Source organism: Coregonus lavaretus (genome assembly GCF_964263955.1).
Source record: "Coregonus lavaretus genome assembly, chromosome: 19".
Classification (NCBI taxonomy): domain Eukaryota; kingdom Metazoa; phylum Chordata; class Actinopteri; order Salmoniformes; family Salmonidae; genus Coregonus; species Coregonus lavaretus.
The window spans coordinates 15,268,174-15,291,606 of NC_140006.1; the positions used below are offsets into that span (position 1 = coordinate 15,268,174).

Consider the following 23,433-nt stretch of genomic DNA (forward strand, 5'->3'; position numbering starts at 1 on the left):
TCAGCTGCGGCGCAAGTGGAAGTAGGGAGAAGTGCGTTTTATGGTTTGTAAAACGGGTGAATAAAAACAGTGTTGACCTAAGCCACCCGAGCCACGGCCTGTTCACCCCGCTATCATCCAGAAGGCGAAGTCAGTACAGGTGCATCAAAGCTGGGACCGAGAGACTGAAAAACAGCTTCTATCTCAAGGCCATCAGACTGTTAAATAGCCATCACTAGCCGGCCTCCACCCAGTACCCTGCCCTGAACTTAGTCACTGTCACTAGCCGCGGCTACCACCCGGTTACTCAAACCTGCACCTTAGAGGCTTCAGCCCTATGTATATAGACATCGAACACTGATCACTTTAATAATGGTTAAATACTGCTTTACCCATTTCATATGTATATATTGTATTCTAGTCAAGGCCAGAACATTATTTGGAACATTTTAGATTACTCAATAACCTACACACAATCTTTACAAGGAATAGGCCTGCTCTCAAAAAAACGTGGTGAGGTGCTAAGCAGTAGGCCTAGTCATTTAGCCTATTGAAAACCAATGCAAATTCGAAAATAATGCAATTTCACTCATTTTCTCGCAGTGCACATGCGGAGCATATCTAAACCAATTCTATTTGTATTTATGATAGGCTACCTGTTTATTCAGAAAAAGCAGAAGATAGTAAACATCATTAATCACAATGGTTAACCTATGCAAATTAATAGGAAAACATTCAGACCATATTCATAGGACTACATTTAGCCCAATTGGAAACACATATGGCGCAGGGAGAAGTCAAATGATCTTTGCCAGGCTGTTGTTTGTCAAATCCAGATTAAATATAGGCCTTCGTGTGCATCAAATCTGTAGGCGATAGTGGGCTAAATACATTTTCATCTTTGTCATGATCTGTGATCAAAATAGGTTGGGGAGTTTTCGGTTCCGTTTAGGCTATAGGTTATACATAAGAAGGCAACTGCACTGAAATGAATAGCCTGATTTCAATGCGATTCTACTGAAAATAAAATATTTGTTTACCTGTTAAACTGTTTGGTCTATGGATAGACCAATACCGCTTCTAAATGTTTTGTATTTTGCTATAGGCATATCCTAGCCATACCACTAATATTCTACATTCTGGAGCATTTAAATCAACAATATTTTCCGTGAGATAATGAAACTTGTTTTACATTTAAAAGTCAATGTTTTGATAGGCCTACCATGAACCCATGTTGAGGCTGAGCAACACCTTCGATAGGCTAGTCGACTATGCAGAAAGCATTATGGAGTTAGGCCTAATTATTGTTATAGCCTAGATCGCTTTATAGGCCTATACCCTAATCTGGACCATTGTTTTTTTAACCATAAAACATCATGCACGCCACAGAAATTGATAGCATAGCCTAAGGAGTGCATGGCGACAGTGAATGCCTCTGTTTAAACAGGTAAACGTGTGGTATCCTAAACTGGGAACTCGGAGAAAAAAAACTAGGTTAATTCATGACAGTGATTTCAGGTCGGAATTGGATGACAGTTCAAACCTATTTTTCTCCTTCAGAGCTCGTTTTTTCCGAGGTCCGTTGTCTTGAATGCACTGAAGTCAGAAGTCAGAGTTCCGAGTTCCCAGTTGTTTTGAACGCGGCACTAGAGACCTAGGCTACCTAATTTCTAAATAGGACTCCGACAAAGCCCTCATATCCATATTGATTTGAGAGATAGGCATACAGTGCATTCGATAAGTATTCAGACCCCTTGACTTTTTCCACATTTTGTTACATTTCAGCCTTATTCTAAAATTAATAGTCTCCCCCCTCATCAATCTACACACAATACCCCATTATGACAAACCTAAAACAGGTTTTTATAAATGTTAGCAAATGTATAGATATCTTTTTAAAATCACATTTACATAAGTATTCAGACCCTTTACTCAGTACTTTGTTGAAGCACCATTGGCAGCGATTAAAGCCTCTAATCTTCTTGGGTATGACCCTACAAGCTTGGCACACCTGTATTTTGGGAGTTTCTCCCATTCTTCTCTGCAGATCCTCTCAAGCGCTGTAAGGTTGGATGGGGAGCGTCTACACAGCTATTTTCAGGTCTCTCTAGAGATGTTTGATCGGGTTCAAATCCGGGCTCTGGCTGGGCCACTCAAGGACATTCAGAAACTTGTCCCGAAGTCACTGCGTTGTCTTGGCTGTGTGCTTAGGGTCGTTGTCCTACTGGAAGGTTCTCCCATCTCCACAGAGGAACTCTGGAGCTCTGCCAGAGTGACCATCGTGTTCTTGGTCACCTTCCTGAGTGGTGAGAGTAGTAGAGGGATACGATTGGATTTTTAGCATATATAGCAATGGTTATTAATTGTACTGAAGGGATGGAATGTAAGTCAAAGAAAATTGAGGTTGTGGTGGCAGCTGCAGAGAGGTATTTGGGTGTGCGAGACTTGACATCAGAAGAGTTACAGGGTGTGTTAAGTGGTGATGTCCCATCCTTTCAGGTTGAGGGCATGAGGTAGGAATAAATAGATTTAAATAGTGGAGTAGGGTGGTGTTAATTTTATTTTATTATACTTTTTTGAGTTTGTGTGTAGTGTTAGATGGTAGGGTATTTCTTTATTTTATTTTTATTTTATTTTTCAGGCAAGTATGAAAAATGTATGCACTCACTAACTGTAAGTCTCTCTGAATAAGAGCGTCTGCTAAATGACTAAAATGTTAAATGTAAAATATAAGGGAGTTGTACTCCAGTCTAGTAGGTGGCGGTAATGCAACATATTGGATGCCAACCGCCGTTAAACCTCATCGAAGAAGAAGAAAGAACGCGCACGCATATACCACTTACGTTGTTGTCATTTATCAATATCTACGGATTTATTAGTGTGCATTCGCTTGGAAATTGTAGACTTTACTTCACACAGAGAATACAAATCTGTAATTTGGGCTGTACAAGATGGCCAGCTGCAATTTTCAGGCGCAGATGGTATCCATTATGGAGGTATTAGCTAAAGCAGCTTTAGCAGAAATTAATAAACGTGTTGATGATAGCTGTGCAGTTATACGTTTGGAAATGACCCAAAGCCAGCGAGATATTGATGTACTGAAAAGGAAGTGTCAAATGATGGAGAGCGAGCTGAAGAAGACACGAGGACAAGTCAGGAAAAAAGGTAGTAGCTGTGTTATTCATGATACATTTATGCTTCAGTTCGGCTGGCGTCTAGCCGAACCGAACGAGTGTGCTCGCATACTCCCTTAAAAGACCTTCGCTTGAAAAACGAGGAAGTGGCAATAGTACTGTTTGTCCATTTTGAGACGCCGTAGCCAGTATACACTTCCTCAAAATAGTCAGAATTAATCTAAAATAACTCAACAAATCTGTCATTAATATTGACGTTTTTGCCGAAGATATCTCAGTCGCGCAATTTTACATCTAGCAAAGATTAAAAACAGCAGAATTTGTGAAATTGTTTATGTCATGTTGGGGTTGCGTGAGGCTTGGTGCTCACGGAATCAGTAGGCTATTAAACGCACTCAACACAAGCAGGATCTGTCTTATTTCTGTAGATATACAGTACCAGTCAAAAGTTGTGTTGGGTCTCTGGGTCTTCCTTTCCTGTGGCGGTCCTCATGAGAGCCAGTTTCATCATAGCGCTTGAGGGTTTTTGCGACTGCACTTGAATAAACTTTAAAAGTTCTTGACATTTTCCGGCTTGACTGACCTTCATGTCTTAAAGTAATGATGGACTGTCATTTCTCTTTGCTTGTTTGAGCTGTTCTTGCCATAATATGGACTTGGTCTTTTACCAAATAGGGCTATCTTCTGTATACCAATCCTACCTTTTCACAACACAACTGATTGGCTCAAATGCATTAAGTAGGAAAGAAATTCCACAAATTAACTTTTAAGAAGGCACACCTGTTAATTGAAATGCATTCTAGGTGACTACCTCATGAAGCTGGTTGAGAGAATGCCAAGAGTGTGCAAAGCTGTCAAAGGCAAAGGATGGCTACTTTGAAGAATCTCAAATATAAAATCTATATTTTGATTTGTATAACACTTTTATTTTGGTTACTAGATGATGCCATATGTGTTATTTCATAGTTTTGATGTCTTCACTATTATTCTACAATGTAGAAAATAGTACAAATAAAGCAAAACGCTGGAATGAGTAGGTGTGTCCAAACCTTTGACTGGTACTATACATTTGCATGTTTTTTTGTGGAACAGTATCTTCTAAATCAAAGAGGAATACGCAAAGCAAGAATATGTTAGCTACATGAAGTAGCTAAGAGAAAACATTCAATGTAGCCAAAGATTATAGGGTCCCGTAGGAAACACTTTTCAGCACTTCGGTTCCTACCCTGTCACAATAACTCCTCCCTGGCATTTTCATTCGTTGTCAAACACTATTCAAAGTGTCCATTATGATATTCTAACTATAGAATTTGAATAATCATTCTATTTCCATGATTCCAACAGTTCACGCAAGTGTTTTGCTCTAAATCACAAGTCAAATTGCAATTGCAACATTTGGTTAAAAATAAGGCCTAGATTGTTTGCCCATATCATGCAGCCCTATGTGGCAGTGTGGAAATGATCTCAAATGAGTGCAGGAAATTCAGAAATATATGAACATTAATAACATTATTTTTGGTTGAAGCTGAATTGAACAGTATAAAACAACCCATTGAAATCTCTTAGAATGTATGTGTTGCCACCCTAGGATCGGTCACACGCTACTTATGAAGCAAATTTTAACAGCGCACTGATGATTCAGAACCGCGGACAGTGACCTCTATCCAACATGGGAGAAAGCGCATTTGTTATAAAATTATATTATTTTGATTAGTGTTGCACCATTGTTCTTATTTAATATAACCATATGCAATTTCAGTAGCACGCCTTAGGGTGATGGACTGTGCCATCCCCACGGTCTCCACAATGGATTAGTCCACTCAGACAGGCACAAATCAGACCGGTGTCTTGCAGAGCATATGAGCGGAGTGGAGCGGGAGCGAGCGTGGAGCGTGAGCGGACGGATTTTGACAGAGCGCAGAGCGGCATTTTTAAAAGGACGGAGCGTCGCCCTATGTCCCGCTCCAATTTCGCTCGCTCACACCACGAGTCTGAAGCATGCTCAAGCCTGACCCAGAATCCATCTGTTTAATTTAATTTGTGTCGTCCATGAATTTGTATTTTATAGAGCGAGAGGAGCAGCAGCAGCAACAAGAGAAAAGGGTTGAGGAATTCAAAACTTTATTCACTGCACGTAAAGGCCCAACCATAACAAGGGAGAGAAAAAGAGAGCTGGATGTAGCATTTTTAAAAATGATTTTCATGGACTATGAACCGCTGAGTAAAGGAGAACGCGAAGGGATGCAACACTTCGCCAGCGTAGCTCAACCGGGCTACACCCCCCCAAGAAACTATGATAAATTAGTACTTTACTTTGTCAAATTTACATCTGAGATGCCCCATTCACATGCTTCAGCTGGCGATCAAAAACGCTGTTAACAAGCACGACAACATTAATAGGCTGTTAGTGAAAGTCGGGCACCTGGTGAAAAGTGTACGCAAGAGCACAGAGGAAACCGACCAATTAGGTGTCCGCCCCACAAATGCCTGCGCCATTCGATGGAGCAGCCAGCTGCGGATGATTCAGTCGTTCATCCGGTTGTTCCAAAAAGACCCGTTATGGTAAAACAAACTCAAGTCTAATGTTGCTAACATCACCCTGAATCAAGTACGGCAGCTGACGCACCTTGTCATTGTGCTGACACCACTAGCAGACCTCACAGACAAAATGCAGAAGGAGCTGGGGAACCTGGGGATGATCCTGCCTGCTGTCACAGAAATCAAATCCCTGCTCACCGATTACACTCACGCTGCACTTCCAATGGGCATCGCTGCTTTTGCAGAAACATTGGCAAACAACGTGTCAATTCGCTATGGAATATACTATACTGATTAACATCTCATTTTAGCGTCAGTGTTAGATCCCCGTTTCAAGACAGAATGGATAATCCGAGATGAGTCTGTATGCAACAAATTCGGGGAGATAAAGTAAGGCTGTGGATTAAGCTAAAAGTGAAATACATGCAGATTTTGTTCCTTTTTTGGAGTGAGCGGGGGGCGATTTGAGTGGAGCGCGATGCAAACTGCGTTGAGCGCTGAGCGATAATGAGCGGACTGGCCTGATGTGGCTTTGAGCGGGGGGAGCGGAGGGGTGAACAGCTCCGTGAGCGAGGAGCTGAGATTCTCACCGCTCCACTCCGCTCATATGCTCTGGTGTCATGTAAACCATGTTCTTTTTTGTTGCTACTGCTCGACTAAAGAAGTCTCGGTCGAACAACAGCCTATCGACCAAACGATCGACCAGTTGAATAAATGGGGTCAGCCCTAAACCAGACTTACCTGGTTAAATAAAGGTTAAATAAAAATAAATAAATAAAACATTCTCATTCCTGGATTGAGGTACGTTTTCCGAGCCATATCTCGTACAGGCACCGCAGTGTCTTGATCTACACAGTCATGCTGTCCGACCCCAGTGCAGCTCGGTGTCAACAAGCGTAACGGTAGGGTCGGAATCTTCTGGCAATTATTAATAATAAATTGATTGTATAAGCAAAACCCAAATGTGTGAAAACCCATAATATTTGACTGAATACAATTATTTTCCAGTTCTTTACCCCATGGCATCAGAGAGATCTTCATATCCAGTCAAGATTGTTTTGAACAAGCAGAGGAGTAGCTCACAGTTGAGAAACAGAGATATGGCTGTTGAAGAGGACTCTCAACCCCAGGTGTGATACATCACCTTTTACAATTACAGAGACCTGACCTCTTGGATCAATTCTGTTATTGGAATATCAGGAGAATTTACCGCTTTTGTGTGATTCATGAGTATGAAAAGGGTTAGATATGGTGTGTCCAGAGTAATAATAACCTCAGTCCCCTGTTACAGCCTACAGATGTGGAGCAGAGAACGGAGACTGAACCCATACTGATCAAAGATGAGGAGACATCAGAGGACGTGTGGAAAACGGACCCTCAGGAAGAGCTCAGGATCACTGGAGAGGGTGAGTGCGATCATAAGGGATACTGCTCTGTCTGTGAAAGACTGTGGGTGTGGTGGTATGCACGTTCCAAGTTGCTACATTGGTGTTGGGTGTTTTATGTTCTGGGCTGGCATATGGAGCGCATGTACACACGCAGTCAATTCTAAAGCACACATGTTTTGCAACTGTTAAGGTTCTTTTGTAATGTTTATCCTCAGAGTCTGGTTCCAAGCCTGGGCAACCACCATCCTTTGAGCAACGGCACTGTGATGAGGACTTCATCACACAACCCAACATATCTCCTGAAGACTCAGTGGAACATTGCCCCAATTCTGATGGTCCAGAGGAACCAGGCACACCCCGGCTCACGTCTACAGAGGTGTTCAGCACAGAGCAGCACCGGCCAGCCGAGGACGAGGACTCACTAGAGCTTGTGATGGTGAAGGATGAGAAAAAGGAGGAGCTGGATCAGACCACAGCCCTGGCAGGACCTGACCAGTTTGTCATGGATGAAACTGATGGGCAGCTGTGGACCTCTGTGGATCCAGGCAGAGACACTGACCCTGATGGACACCCAGATTTCTCCTTTCATGCCATAGAGGAGTACTCTCAGAATATCTCAATTTTCCCATCTCATAGTGAGCTGCCATCCGTTCCTACTATGACAGATGATGTAGGGCCATCGCTTGACTCTTCTATAGGGAAACCACATGCTAACATGTTCAATGCAGCAGCACACATGAAAAGACATGTCAGGACATTGGCTGATGAAACTAGACAACAGATGCCAGAGGGACAGAGCAGCGAGAGACTGAACTCAAATAATGAGGGAAATAATTTATCTCTACAGTCAAGGCAGCATCAGCACAGGCCTTCAGAAGCAACAGTGAGATTGAGTGAGTGCATGACAGGGTCAAACATGGCCACCACCTCCACCTTCTCTGGATACAGCCTGAGTCGCAGTAGTTTTAACATGGTGAAGAGAATGAGGACTCAGTGGAGGTCGGGCGGCACCACCGGAGAAAAACCGTACACCTGCGAACAGTGTGGCAGGAGTTTCCCCAAGCAGTACAACCTGATCAGACATGCTGTGGTCCACAGCGGGGAGAAGCCCTACAAGTGCACACAGTGTGGGAAATGCTTCACCCAGCGCTCCAGTATGAAGTCACATCAGCGAACTCACATAGGAGAGAGTCCGGTGTCTCAATATGTGGTACCCACATACCCTGGGGATCCAAACACAAGTTTAATATTGTCTCAGACGAGATGGAACAACTAAAACATAATTGCATAGTTTGTCTAACACTTTCTATGTGCTAATGTGGTACAGAAGGTATTTTGAGAAATTTTGACAAGCTTTTCCTCGTAATTGATTTGTGAAATGGTTTGACTGTTGACGGCTCCGCAGTTTCATTTGAACAACCTATGTATTTACAACTGTTAACATCAATCATAAACATGTTATTTAATCAAATGTATTTAAAGAAATTGTCAATCAGCGCCCTTAGATAAAGAAGATACACTGCTCAAAAAAATTAAGGGAACACTTAAACAACACAATGTAACTCCAAGTCAATCACACTTCTGTGAAATCAAACTGTCCACTTAGGAAGCAACACTGATTGACAATACATTTCACATGCTGTTGTGCAAATGGAATAGACAACAGGTGGAAATTATAGGCAATTAGCAAGACACCCCCAATAAAGGACTGGTTTTGCAGGTGGTGACCACAGACCACTTCTCAGTTCATATGCTTACTGGCTGATATTTTGGTCACTTTTGAATGCTGGCGGTGCTTTCACTCTAGTGGTAGCATGAGACGGAGTCTACAACCCACACAAGTGGCTCAGGTAGTGCAGCTCATCCAGGATAGCACATCAATGCGAGCTGTGGCAAGAAGGTTTGCTGTGTCTGTCAGCGTAGTGTCCAGAGCATGGAGGCGCTACCAGGAGACAGGCCAGTACATCAGGAGACATGGAGGAGGCCGTAGGAGGGCAACAACCCAGCAGCAGGACTGCTACCTCCGCCTTTGCGCCTTTCCACAAATGTGCATGTGTCTGCTCAAACGGTCAGAAACAGACTCCATGAGGGTGGTATGAGGGCCCGACGTCCACAGGTGGGGGTTGTGCTTACAGCCCAACACCGTGCAGGACGTTTGGCATTTGCCAGAGAACACCAAGATTGGCAAATTCGCCACTGGCGCCCTGTGCTCTTCACAGATGAAAGCAGGTTCACACTGAGCACGTGACAGAGTCTGGAGATGCCGTGGAGAACGTTCTGCTGCCTGCAACATCCTCCAGCATGACCGGTTTGGCGATGGGTCAGTCATGGTGTGGGGTGGCCGCACAGCCCTCCATGTGCTCGCCAGAGGTAGCCTGACTGCCATTAGGTACCGAGATGAGATCCTCAGACCCCTTGTGAGACCATATGCTGGTGCGGTTGGCCCTGGGTTCCTCCTAATGCAAGACAATGCTAGACCTCATGTGGCTGGAGTGTGTCAGCAGTTCCTGCAAGAGGAAGGCATTGATGCTATGGACTGGCCCGCCCGTTCCCCAGACCTGAATCCAATTGAGCACATCTGGGACATCATGTCTCGCTCCATCCACCAACGCCACGTTGCACCACAGACTGTCCAGGAGTTGGCAGATGCTTTAGTCCAGGTCTGGGAGGAGATCCCTCAGGAGACCATCCGCCACATCATCAGGAGCATGCCCAGGCATTGTAGGGAGGTCATACAGGCACGTGGAGGCCACACACACTACTGAGCCTCATTTTGACTTGTTTTAAGGACATTACATCAAAGTTGGATCAGCCTGTAGTGTGGTTTTCCACTTTAATTTTGAGGGTGACTCCAAATCCAGACCTCCATGGGTTGATACATTTGATTTCCATTGATACTTTTTGTGTGATTTTGTTGTCAGCACATTCAACTATGTAAAGAAAAAAGTATTTTATAAGATTATTTCATTCATTCAGATCTAGGATGTGTTATTTTTGTGTTCCCTTAATTTTTTTGAGCAGTGTATATAGGAGCCATTTAGTATGTGTTGTCTAGTTAGTGTTTGTCTATCTGGGACATCATTTCTTGTCACAAGGGACAGTCTCGTATCAAGTCAGGTTAATAACTCAACTTTATTTAATGAGTTATATTTTTAAGTTACTTTGGAAGGCAGTAAAATGTTTCAGTTCAACAGCATACATGTTACATGTACAGTGCCTTCAGAAAGTATTCACAACCCTTTACTTTTTTTTACATTTTGTTGTTACAGCCTGAATGTAAAATTGATTAAATATAGTTTTTTTTTGTCACTAGCCTACACACAATACCCCATAATGTCAAAGTGGAATATAAATTAATTTAAAATGAAAAGCTGAAATGTCTTCAGTCAATAACTATTCAATCCCTTTGTTAGGGCAAGCCAAAATAAGTTCAGGAGTAAAAATGTGCTTAATGAGTTGCATTGACTCACTCTGTGTGCAATAATAATGTTTAACATGATTTCTTTATGACTACCTCATCTCTGTACCCCACACATACAGTCGAGCAGTGAATTTCAAACACAGATTGAACACACACATAGTTGCCACACTTAGTCTGGCTTTAATTCCAGGTTGTCTACAAATTAATAATTGATATGTTGGATTCAAGTCTCCATCTCAACCAAAAATCTAAGCTAAAGAATAGGACTAAATCAAAAACTTTAAATACACTTTAAATAACATTTTGACAACCAAGCACAATTCAATATCACTAAATGTAATTACATTTCAAATCAACGAAAGCTTGAAACCCTAGGCCTATTGTATTGTCAATTTTATGTGGAATTCTGGGTTTAATTGAAACAATAGATGTTGATGACTTTAGAAATGCTATATAGGCCTAAATAGCGTCATTGATGATATGAGGGATAAAGTATGGTCACATTTAATTTACTCTGTTAAACCTACTCTTTGGAATGAGTTCGATAGCAACAGTGAATCTATTTAGTTTTTCAGTGGAGATCATTTTCACAATAGCACATTCGTGGAAGACATTGTGGATATAACGTTAAAGATCTGACGTTTTTTTAAAGATACAGATTCAACATATTTTATACAAGTTTTGTCTATGTTAAAATTTGGTTACCATGATAACATAATCCTGTTGAAATTCCACCCTTAAAACAACAGTTGATTACCTTTTTCAAATCCAATGTATTTTCCACGTAGATTCCACGTCACAATACGTTGACAAATTACGTTGAAACAACATTAATTCAACCAGTTTGTGCACAGTGGGACATTACTTTATAGTAATTCAGATACAAGTTCAGGTAGTAGATGTTCATAATGTCAAAATGTTTTCTCTCATTTCATACCTACTGAACAAGACCCAGCATTAAAGAGATTGAACGGGAGTTACCCGCTCCCCATTACCGGTAAACCTCCAACTATTCAGCCGTCTCTCTTACTTTATATAGAGAAAGAGTAAATGTTTGCTTTGTGTTTCCTTATATTACATGGCTGGAACCATCTGTTTGTAATTAGGGGGACTGTACATTTTGCCAAGTGTAGTTTTTCTCCAATAGTTTCAACTGTTTTCAAACACTACAGAATTAAACCCACTTACCTCTCTTTCTGTCCCTTTTCCCTCCCCCTAGTTTCTCAGAACTCTAGAGTTCCTGATGCGTCACTGTTATGTGAATTATTTAACAAACTATTTTAGTGTCTCTGTGCGTCTCCCAAAAGGTTGTAAGTCTTTTGGGATTTAAGTAACGGCCAGAGTCCCGGTCTGCATAGTCAGAGCTATTTATTCATTGAGAATTCTGCCATCACAATTTCAGAGTCCATCTTTTATACTCATACGTCATACAAAAAGAAATCCCTCCCCTCTGTAGGCGGGCTGTAGTTTTCCACTCTAAAACTGCTCTACTGACCTTCAGTTCACACACACATATACATACACACATACATACACACACACACACACATATCCTACTCCCTGCTTTACTCAGTTATTGCCGTTCTCACAATATTCTGCACCATGTTTTCATAACAGTTTCTCCCCTCCCTAAATTGGGAGGCCTCTTTATCTTAGTTTCTCAGTTGTCTTTGTTGTCTGGCCTAACTCTTACTCACATTGCTAAATAGTGGCTCAATGCCATAGCCTTTATTGGTCCTACACTCACACATTTCTAACACATTATACATAGTTTCAGGGTGTAATAATTAGTCATTAATAATTAATCTATCAATTCCACCCTTTGACTAAATATTACACACATACAAAATATATGTTGTTATAGAAATGAATCACACTCATTGAAGTATATAAGTTGGTTTGCATATAAAAACATTACAGGTTCATCAGGGTTACCCCATGATTAAAAGCGTAACGTTACTTTTTAGCAATGGTATCATACTTAAAACGAGACGTTAATACACAAAAGATCATTACAATAACTTTTAAACTAGAGATTTATAGTTCTAGGAAAACATCCAGTCTCAAACTATCTGGATCGTCGTCGTCCTCCACCAAGCCTGGTAGGTCATATCCTTCATTCCTTAGGTCGGAGTCCGGGATTGGGCCGTATCTCACCATCTGTTGGGAAACCGCCTTGCTCACCAACCCTCGGACACAGGGAATAAGACAACATCCACAAAGAACAAGTATACCCATAGAAGCTATAACTTCACCCAGAATAGTTACAACAATAGTTTTCCATTTACCAAATATGTTATCAAACCAACCATTTAGGGAGCTATCAATACCAGAGTTCTCAGCCAGTTCGTTCGCCAGCGTGGTGAGTCCCTGAAGCGCTTTGGTCACGGACCCGTCCGGTGCTGTATTGTTGGGGATGAAAGTACAGCACATAGATCCAAACAGAACACAAACTCCGTCCCGCTCAGCCAAAAGCATATCTAAAGCTATTCTATTCTGCCATGTCATTAAGCTAGTTGCCGCTGTCTGCTCAGCTAATCCCTTTATTGCATCACGAGTGTGGTTTATAAATCTTTGCTGGTTATAGTAAACATAATTCATCCAGTCTACGTTTTTATTAACTGTTGACCACCAGAAAATACTTGATTCAAACCCAGCTGCGATCTGATTCCTAGCTTTAAATTGTTCTGGAACCCCTCGAGGTACTGCTATCCCATCAATATATATCCTTTAATCAAAGGATCCCAGGAGGAGGTCCTACTTTCTACGTGACAACTCACCAGTCTCTGACACATTAGATTTTTTGCATATGTAGGTGAGTTCACAATCTGTTATCACCACACAACCATCAGATGTCAGCACGGGCCTGGTTTTGGTTCCTAAAATCCTCTGGCTGCAACAAAGAGGAGAGATTAGTCATGGTCTCTTTAGGTGTGACATTCTCTGTGTGGGAGCAGGAGCTAAGATGCCCTACCCTGTATCCTATCCTTACTAGTCCTAGAAAAACAATAATAAGAATCCCCTGAGACTTCAAACGGAGGCAACCTAGGTCGGGGTGACTTTGTTATCAGGGGATACAGAAAGTGCAAGTTACTACAAGACTCTTTCACCACATTCCCAGGTGGCTTGCATGGAGGATAAACCTGACAGAGAGTCAAAGCCTGTCAAGGGGAACGGAGTAGTTGTTAACCCTGGTTTGGCTGTCCCACAGGCAAAACAGTCCTCTTTAGACATAGTTCTTGCCGTATACTGAATCCATTCCAACCACAGGTTAAGATTTCTATACCCCGTTTCCACCTGTACGACTTCCTTCAGGTCTATAGTTTGCACTATCTTCACCACAGCCCCGGTCTCACTACCTCCCTCAGAGAGGTTTACTCTATAGGGTGCCCCAGTTGAAGAGGATATCTCACTTGTTCAGGTCTGTAACCTGTTTTAGCGTAATTCAGACTTTCAGACAGCACCTACCCTTATATGGGTCGCACTGCCATTTTCTGGTAATTCCCTACTTTCACAATACTACACCTGTCCTTAAACTGTGTATGGAGATTGACATATCCCCCCCGCTTCGTATGAGCAACTACATAGTCCCAGGATGTACATGGTGACATACATATGGTGATGTCCTTCCCTACAGTCCCTAGTACTTCCCCTTTCTCTACGTCTAGTTGTCTCCTATGCCTTCATAGACTGTGTTAAGGTATTATTTTATCAACTTGTTGTTAGGTTAACTACTACTTCTGGCGGATCAGGAGGGTCTGAGTGTGTTAGGAATATGGCCCCCACAATCAGACAGCTACCTACCGTCAGGAGACCTGTGAATCCCCACCCTCGCCCTGAGAAGATGTCAGACGCCAGAGGCCAACCCATTGCTTTACCTTCTATCGAACTCACACAGGGATGATCAGACAGGGTAAGGGAATCTTCGTTAAGGAGCCAACCCCCGAGCCCTAGTGGTGATCGGTTCTTTCTCCTAACTCTGTGTTTGTTCGTCAGGTGTAACTGGGTTTACCTTTTTGCCGTGTGTGACATGCACCCAGGTGGATCTAATAGGACTTGGTAGGGCCCTTCCCAACAGGCCTGCTTCCAGTTTTTCTTCTTTAGGGACTGGATCCACACCTAGTCTCCTGGTTAGATAGAGTGGGTCACCTTCTCCTTTAGTTCAGCTGTGGGGCACAAAACCTCTGACATACAGGTTTGGTTAATAAACTACCTTCTCACGTGTTCTGCTAGGGTGCTCTCTAGTTCTATGTCTGCCTGTCTGGTCCTGCCAACTGTGGCATTCTGTAAGGTCTTCCAAACACTTTCTCAAAGGGGGATAACCCATCTTTATCTGGGGTTACTCTAAATTTCTTCCCTTCACTCCGTGATAACTCTATAAAATCAATTTCCAATTGCTGGAAAGGGTACTTAGCCGGAGGATACTCACCCTGAGGTGCCCTTTGTCTGCCCTGGTGATTATTTTGAGCACAGATAACACATCTTGAACAAAAGTTATTTTTTGTTATTATTATTTTTTTAAATAATAATTAGTAATCCCATGTGCAACAAAGTGTTGTCTAATCTGTTCTACCATCCATCCCTCCTTTTGACACATGTCACTGCCCATGTGTCAATATTACCACCTATCTAAACAATCACTTAGGTAATATTGGTAATTTATCATCCAATTGCCATCCCTTATTTTTATTTATTGGTAAAATAAACTATCTTAAAGTCCTCCTCTCATGCCTTTAGAATTTACCAGTGTGGATGTTTAATTAACACCAGAAAGTTAAAACAGAGTTCAGAGGCAATTGAAATTCCATCCCATAGTATACCAAACATTACCATTATTCTAAATATTTAATAAATGTTACTTATCCCAAATGTTCATTAAGTCCTCATGACATTCATTCTCATAAGAAATCATATATACCCCAAACTCAGCCAAAACCGAAAAACTCCATAAAATTCACTGTGCGTGCTCCTCCAAGACCTATCACCCTTGACCTGCTGAAAACCCCCCAAAATTGAAACAACAACCCTTTATAAACATCATACTAGGTGTGTTGTTTTTTATTTGAAAACCCCAATTAAAAAACAACAACCAAACAGCCAGGTCATGAGAACTCCTGATTTCTCTCTTCCCCTTCTGCCTACAGTTTCTGAACTGGTGCCCTTTCCTTGCACAGTAACTACACGGTTCCTTTAAAATGTCCCGTTTTGTCACAATTGTAACACTTCCACTCACTCCTGTCTCCACTATTACCATTTCCTTCTTGTCTGTCTTTGCTACCGTAACCTCTCTTCTCTCCTAGGTATTGACTAATAGTCTCACTGGCTCTAATTCAACACAAAACCCCATCATCCAATGTACTCCCAGCAGAACTGAAAAAAAAAAAAACAGACTGTGATTTCCAGGACACTGCACCTTTGTTTCTGGCCTCACTATCTCCCCGGGAATTGGCCCTCCCTCAAGGTCCCTCCCAATCTGCTCTTGGTAAACTGCAAACCTTTTATTGCTTCTGGTTTCATAGGGTATTGCTTCTGATATGGCCTATGATTAGATTTGGGTATCACCTGTACTGGAATTACCCCTTTTATTAATCCTACGTCTGCTGGACCCCGGGACCACAAATGCTCTGGAACTTATTTTAAGTCTGACTCCTGTTGTTCTGTCAACAGGTATTCCTCTCCTCAGCATCTGCTATTCTCATCGAAATGTACTATCTGTGGATGGGCTGTGTTGATCGCCACTCACAATATTGACCCAATCAGTGATCCTCTTACCCTTGGATACCCACTGGCCCATGTCTTTCCAGTCCTCTGCTGGCTCCTTTGCTAGGGACACATGTGGGCTCCATATTTCCCTGAACAGTCTCTGACTTTGGGGCCCTAGTTCCACCTCCACTACTGCGTGGGTGTTGTCATAGTGAAACCATTTCAAGGCTATAGTCCTTTCTGTGGTTTTAAATAATGCTTTCTCATAGATTGCATCTGGACCTGGGTGTTTGTTATACCAGAGAGTACAGTGTAGGTCATCGGGGGACATTTTAGTGGGGCCTGGTACTACATCATCAGCAAGTTCCATCAAGGTTCGGGGAATATCAGTTATTCCCCCCCTAAACAAATCTTGCCTATACCAATAACATGGCTCCCCTTCCCCATAGACCACCATATTGTCTCTGACTATGTGTACTTTCATTCCCCTCTCAGCGGAAATGACAGCCACATTCAATTTAGTCATTACATCACGTCCTAGTAAATTTACCCGACACAGCTTAGATATCAGGATGGGTATGGTTGCCTCTCATCCTGATTGGTCATGTTTTAGGGTTATTGGGGCTGATAACCTTTCAATAAATTGATGACCAGAGGCAGATCGCACTGCCGATTTCTCTCCATCAATCCTGACTCCATCTGGCTTGTCTGTTGCACAGGTTGCTGTCCTGCAGGCTCCCGTATCACAAAGGAATTTAATTTTCATACCCATTACTGTCAATGTCAAATAAGGTTTCTGTTCCTGTTGAAGTGCTAAGTCAATAGTAGCCAATTCAAACACCTCACAATTTGAATCAAAGGGTTCCTTAGTCTTCCCCCCACTAGAGTCTACTATTTCTCCCTCAAGGACTAGTCACGCCTTATCTTCCTCTTCCTCACACTCAAAGCTGGGGGATGGACTTCTCTCTCTCTCTTCTCTCTTTTCTCTCTTTTCTCTCCTGTCTGACTTTCTCTGCCCTTGTCCTGTACTCCTCTACCTCTGGCTCTTCCTCACCTTCATCTTCCCTTCCTACTCCAGCCCCTTCTTCCTCATAGGGAGGTGGGGCCGGCGGGGGGGCAACATTATTCCCCTGCACTCTCCTTCTCCTCCCTACGTATTCATCATCTGGATTTTCTCTCCATGCCTGGTCTGCCAAGTTTGGATATAACCTTTCTGCCCTCTGCTCTGGGGGAGGCACGGAGACCTCAACCTTCACTTCTCTTTCCCTCTCACTCACTTCTCTTTTCTTCCTGCCTTCTTTCTTGGCTCTGTCCTGTCTGTTATTCTGCTCATGATGGATTGCATGTCTCTCTGAGGCTATTACACAATTCAGTTATTTTCCCAACATACTCTCCGTGATCGGCCCATGGCAAAAGTGTCCTCTGGGCATCCCCTGAAACCCACTGCCCTCTAACGGCAGCCCAAACCTTACTATTCCTGTTTTGGGGTGGGTCATTCCTTCTACCGCTCTGGCCACGTCCTCTGTGTTCATGGCCTGTCTGCTAAATGGCATATTATTATTATTACTGTATACATCTAAGGTTGCTGGGGCCCCTTTCATTCCCCGCCAATAGATTAGGTAAGGCTATCAGTGGGTACTGCCCCCCTCCTACTCTCTCTCTCTCTCACTGCTTATTTCTCCTTTACACACCTTATGTATCTGTTTAAGCATGGATTCGAGTTTATCTGCGTCTAGACGTCCCTCAAAACCATACCTCTCCCTCCACCTGGTTACATAATGGAGATTTCTTCTATCCCTGGATTCCATTTTAATTACATCAAGCATTTCTCGTCCCCAGTAAATTCTGGGACCTCTTGTGAGGATTTGCCCCCCCATGGTTGGTACTGTTAAAAATCCCTTAGCCACCTCTTCTATATAACAAGTCAATTTAACAAGTAATTCAAAACAGCTTCACACAACAACACCTTGAATCACCCCTTCCTGTATATGTAATCTTGACTAGTCCCCCAGAATTATCTCATACTTTTACAGAGGGATTGATCCCCACAATGTAATCTTGATAATTCCTGACAGTCTCATACAACAGGAATGGGTTCTCCCTCCTCTATACAACCACCTGGAATTATTCATGTGACTTTTGAGCAAACATTAGGTCTCACACGTATACAACCTTACATGATTATTGGTGTTGTATCGGTAACCTGGAGTTTATAAGGCTCCAGAACGGATAGAGTTACAGCAAAATCTACAGTTGTTTGTGACTTTTGACTTTACTAATATTCTATTTCTCACACATGCTACTTTAATTCCTTCTGTTGTACTTTTTCTATTTGTTTAACCCGGATTATTTGTTGACTGTTCAATAATCTCTTACAGGTTACATCCCATAGGTGTACTTTTAATAGTTCCTTCTATTTCAACACCGGGTAGTTTCTTTTGGTAATGGCCTATTACCGTGAATCATTACGGACCCACCACCAGGTTGACTAGTCCCCCAGAATTATCTCCTACTCTACGGAGGAGTCTATCCTCACAATGTAATCTTGATAATTCCTGACAGTCAACCCCACATTTCACTTAAAATGGCTACGCATTGATCAATTTGCTACTTTTCAATATTTTAGCAAGTCCTCAAATCAATTTCACCAAGTTAATGAATAAAGACTACTGACCTTATCCTTGCAGCCGAGATTAAATGTAGGTTTGGATTCCGTCACCGTCTTTGTCATTAATCAGGTGTCCTCTGGCCTGTTTTAATCCTTAATGTCAAAGGGCAGGACTTTCTATTTACGAATGTATCATTCGCCCGTCGACGGTTTTCAGAGTTACCTGGAATGACAGAAACAGGGTATTGGAGTCCGGCTCAGAAGGACCAAGCTGTTATGTGAATTATTTAACAAACTATTTTAGTGTCTCTGTGCGTCTCCCAAAAGGTTGTAAGTCTTTTGGGATTTAAGTAACGGCCAGAGTCCCGGTCTGCATAGTCAGAGATATTTATTCATTGAGAATTCTGCCATCCACAATTTCAGAGTCCATCTTTTATACTCATACGTCATACAAAAATAAATCCCTCCCCTCTGTAGGCGGGCTGTAGTTTTCCACTCTAAAACTGCTCTACTGACCTTCAGTTCACACACACACACATATACACACATACATACACACATACATACACACACACACACACATATCCTACTCCCTGCTTTACTCAGTTATTGCCGTTCTCACAATATTCTGCACCATGTTTTCATAACAGTTTCTCCCCTCCCTAAATTGGGAGGCCTCTTTATCTTAGTTTCTCAGTTGTCTTTGTTGTCTGGCCTAACTCTTACTCACATTGCTAAATAGTGGCTCAATGCCATAGCCTTTACTGGTCCTACACTCACACATTTCTAACACATTATACACAGTTTCAGGGTGTAATAATTAGTCATTAATAATTAATCTATCAGTCACCTTGTCAAGATGGCTTCTTATTCCTCACACACCAACATGCATGCCCGGAACCTCGACATTGTTTGGGCTCCAAACCTTCTCAGGTGTGTGTGTTTATCTACAGTGGCTTGCGAAAGTATTCACCCCCCTTGGCATTTTTCCTATTTTGTTGCCTTACAACCTGGAATTAAAATGGATTTTTGGGGGGTTTGTATCATTTGATTTACACAACATGCCTACCACTTTGAAGATGCAAAATATTTTTTCTTGTGAAACAAACAAGAAATAAGACAAAAAAACAGAAACCTTGAGCGTGCAACTATTCACCCCCCCCCAAAGTTAATACTTTGTAGAGCCACCTTTTGCAGCAATTACAGCTGCAAGTCTCTTGGGGTATGTCTCTATAAGCTTGGCACATCTAGCCACTGGGATTTTTGTTCATTCTTCAAGGCAAAACTGCTCCAGCTCCTTCAAGTTGGATGGGTTCCGCTGGTGTACATCAATCTTTAAGTCATACCACAGATTCTCAATTGGATTGAGGTCTGTCTGGGCTTTGACTAGGCCATTCCAAGACATTTAAATGTTTCCCCTTAAACCACTCAAGTGTTGCTTTAGCAGTATGCTTAGGGTCACTGTCCTGCTGGAAGGTGAACCTCCGTCCCAGTCTCAAATCTCTGGAAGACTGAAACAGGCTTCCCTCAAGAATTTCCCTGTATTTAGCGCCATCCATCATTCCTTCAATTCTGACCAGTTTCCCAGTCCCACAGCATGATGCTGCCACCACCATGCTTCACCTCGGGGTGATGAGAGGTGTAGGGTTTGCGCCAGACATAGCGTTTTCCTTGATGGCCAAAAAGCTCAATTTTAGTCTCATTTGACCAGAGTACCTTCTTCCATATGTTTGGGGTGTCTCCCACATGGCTTTTGGCGAACAGCAAACGTGTTTGCTTATTTTTTTCTTTAAGCAATGGCTTTTTTCTGGCCACTCTTCCATAAAGCCCAGCTCTGTGGAGTGTACGGCTTAAAGTGGTCCAATGGACAGATACTCCAATCTTTGGTCTCTTTGTTGCCTCTCTGATTAATGCCCTCCTTGCCTGGTCCGTGAGTTTTGGTGGGCAGCCCTCTCTTGGCAGGTTTGTTGTGGTGCCATATTCTTTCAATTTTTAATAATGGATTTAATGGTGCTCCGTGGGATGTTCAAAGTTTCGGATATTTTTTTATAACCCAACCCTGATCTGTACTTCTCCACAACTTTGTCCCTGACCTGTTTGGAGAGCTCCTTGGTCTTCATGGTTCCGCTTGCTTAGTGGAGCCCCTTGCTTAGTGCTGTTGCAGACTCTGGGGCCTTTCAGAACCGGTGTATATATACTGAGATCATATGACACTTAGATTGCACACAGGTGGACTTTATTTAACTAATTATGTGACGTCTGAAGGTAATTGGTTGCACCAGATCGTATTTAGGGGCTTCATAGCAAAGGGGGTGAATACATATGCCGCACCACTTTTCCGTTATTTATTTTGTAGATTTTTTTTAGAGTTATTTTTTTCATGTGTTTTTCTGGATTTTGTTGTTGTTATTCTGTCTCTCACTGTTCAAATAAACCTACCATTAAAATTATAGACTGATCATGTCTTTGTCAGTGGGCAAACGTACAAAATCAGCAGGGGATCAAGTACTTTTTTCCCTCACTGTATGTCTGTACATAAGACGGTCGGATCACAATATTGATTTTAATCAGAAAATCAGGACGTTACATTTGCCCGGTGCCAGGGGCAATTGTAACAGTAGCTGGGGTCAAATGCAACACCTAAAAAATAAACCAAAAACATTAATGTTTATGAATTATGTTATGATAGACATTTGAGTATTTTGATGTACGTAACCAATAATTACGGTAACACCCATGTTTGTGTATGACCGTTTGGTTCCTTTCAAAACATCTGGGCCCAGTTTCCCAAAAGTATCTTAAGGCTAAGTTCATCGTTATAAACATGAACCTAGTCTTACATTTGGGGGGGGGGGGGGGGGAACTGGGCCCAGAATAGTCTGATGGTGCCCAGATTATATCTGTTTACAATTTATTTGGCACTCTACAGGTCCCAAGGCTATTTCATGTTAGTATTTGTATAATTCATGTATAATTCATACAATCTTAAAGTTAAAATCACTTGTTTTCATTTGGCTGCTTGGCTCAGGGTCATTTTAACACTGTGTTACAATTGCCCCCAACCCAGCAGCCATGACAAAACCTCATGTGCCTAGCAAGAGACAACAATAGTGACACGTCATTCATGTCAATGTTTAGCCAATGTAGTGCCTTCAGAAAGTATTCATACACACAATACCCCATAACAACAAAGTGAAAACCTATTTTTAGAAATGTTTGCTAATTTATTGAAAATGAAATACAGAAATATCTAATTTAAGTATTCACACCCCTAAGTCAATACTTTGTAGAAGCACCTTTGGCAGCGATTACAGCTGTGAGTCTTTCTGGGTTAGTCTCTAAGAGCTTTCCACACCTGGATTGTGCAACATTTGCCCATTATTATTTTCAAAATTCTTCAAGCTCTGTCAAATTGGTTGTTTATCATTGCTAGACAACCATTTTCAGGTCTTGCCATAGATTTTCAAGCAGATTTAAGTCAAAACTGTAACTTGGTCACTGAGGAACATTCACTGTGTTCTTGGTAAGCAACTCCAGTGTAGATTAGACCTTGTGTTTTAGGTTATTGTCCTGCTGAAAGGTGAACTCATCTCCCAATGTCTGGTGGAAAGCAGACTGAACCAGGTTTTCATCTAGGATGTTTGCCTGTGCTTAGTTCCATTCCGTTAATTTTTTATCCTGAAAAACTCCCCAGTCCTTAATGATTACAAGCATACCCATAACATGATGCAGCCACCACTATGCTTGAAAATATGGAGAGTGGGACTCAGTAATGTGTTGTATTGGATTTGCCCCAAACATAACACTTTGTATTCAGGACAAAAAAAATCATTGCTTTGCCATAATTTGTACAGTATTACTTTAGTGCCTTGTTGCAAACAGGATGCATGTTTTGGAATATTTTTATTCTGTACACGCTTCCTTCTTTTCACTCTGTCAATTAGGCTAATATTTTGAAGTTTTCTCCTATCACAGCAATTAAACTCTAACTATTTTAAAATCAGCTTTGGCCTCATGGTGAAATCCCTGAGTGGTTTCCTTCCTCTCCGGCAACTGAGTTAGGAAGGATGCCTGTATCTTTGTAGTGACTACACTACATGACCAAAGTATGTGAACAGTGGACACCTGTTCGTCGAACATCTCATTCCAAAATCATGGTCATTAATATGGAGTTGGTCCCACCTTTGCTGCAATAACAGCCTCCATTCTTCTGGGAAAGCTTTCCACTCGATGTTGAAACATTTATGCACGGACTTGCTTCCATTCAGCCACAAGAGCATTAGTGAAGTCGGGCACTGATGTTGGGCGATTAGGCCTGGCTCATAGTCGGCGTTTCAATTCATCCCAAATATGTTTGATGGGGTTGAGGTCAGGGCTCTGTGCAGGCCAGTCAAGTTCTTCCACACCGATCTCGACAAACCATTTCTGTATGGACCTCGCTTTGTGCACGGGGGCATATTTATGCTGAAACAGGAAAGGGCCTTCCCCAAACTGTTGCCACAAAGTTGGAAGCACAGAATCGTCTAGAATTTCATTGTATGCTGTAGTGTTAAGATTTCCCTTCACTGGAACTAAGGGGCCTAGGCCGAACCATGTAAAACAGCCCCAGACTATTATTCCTCCTCCACAAAACTTTACAGTTGGCACTATGCATTGGGGCAG

General features: G+C 42.2%; 1 protein-coding gene across 1 annotated transcript; it reads left to right on the top strand.

The window, feature by feature from the left end:
• Window positions 1-2,781: 2,781 nt before the first annotated feature.
• Window positions 2,782-8,585, top strand: LOC311147145 (uncharacterized protein). Its single transcript, XM_084183775.1, has 4 exons — window positions 2,782-3,144; window positions 6,660-6,781; window positions 6,943-7,057; window positions 7,255-8,585. The coding sequence occupies exons 1-4, from the start codon at window positions 2,931-2,933 to the stop codon at window positions 8,313-8,315; spliced, it is 1,512 nt and encodes a 503-aa protein (XP_084039901.1). The 5' UTR covers window positions 2,782-2,930; the 3' UTR covers window positions 8,316-8,585.
• The last annotated feature ends 14,848 nt before the right edge of the window (window positions 8,586-23,433 follow it).

What these genes read in the sequence shown, in the direction of transcription:
- LOC311147145 (XM_084183775.1), top strand. Translation starts at nt 2,931, where the DNA reads ATGGCCAGCTGCAATTTTCAGGCGCAGATGGTATCCATTATGGAGGTA. An exon ending in AGGACAAGTCAGGAAAAAAG is followed by an intron (nt 3,145 to 6,659) that starts GTAGTAGCTGTG and finishes ATTATTTTCCAG; the next exon opens with TTCTTTACCCCATGGCATCA. An exon ending in AAGAGGACTCTCAACCCCAG is followed by an intron (nt 6,782 to 6,942) that starts GTGTGATACATC and finishes CCCCTGTTACAG; the next exon opens with CCTACAGATGTGGAGCAGAG.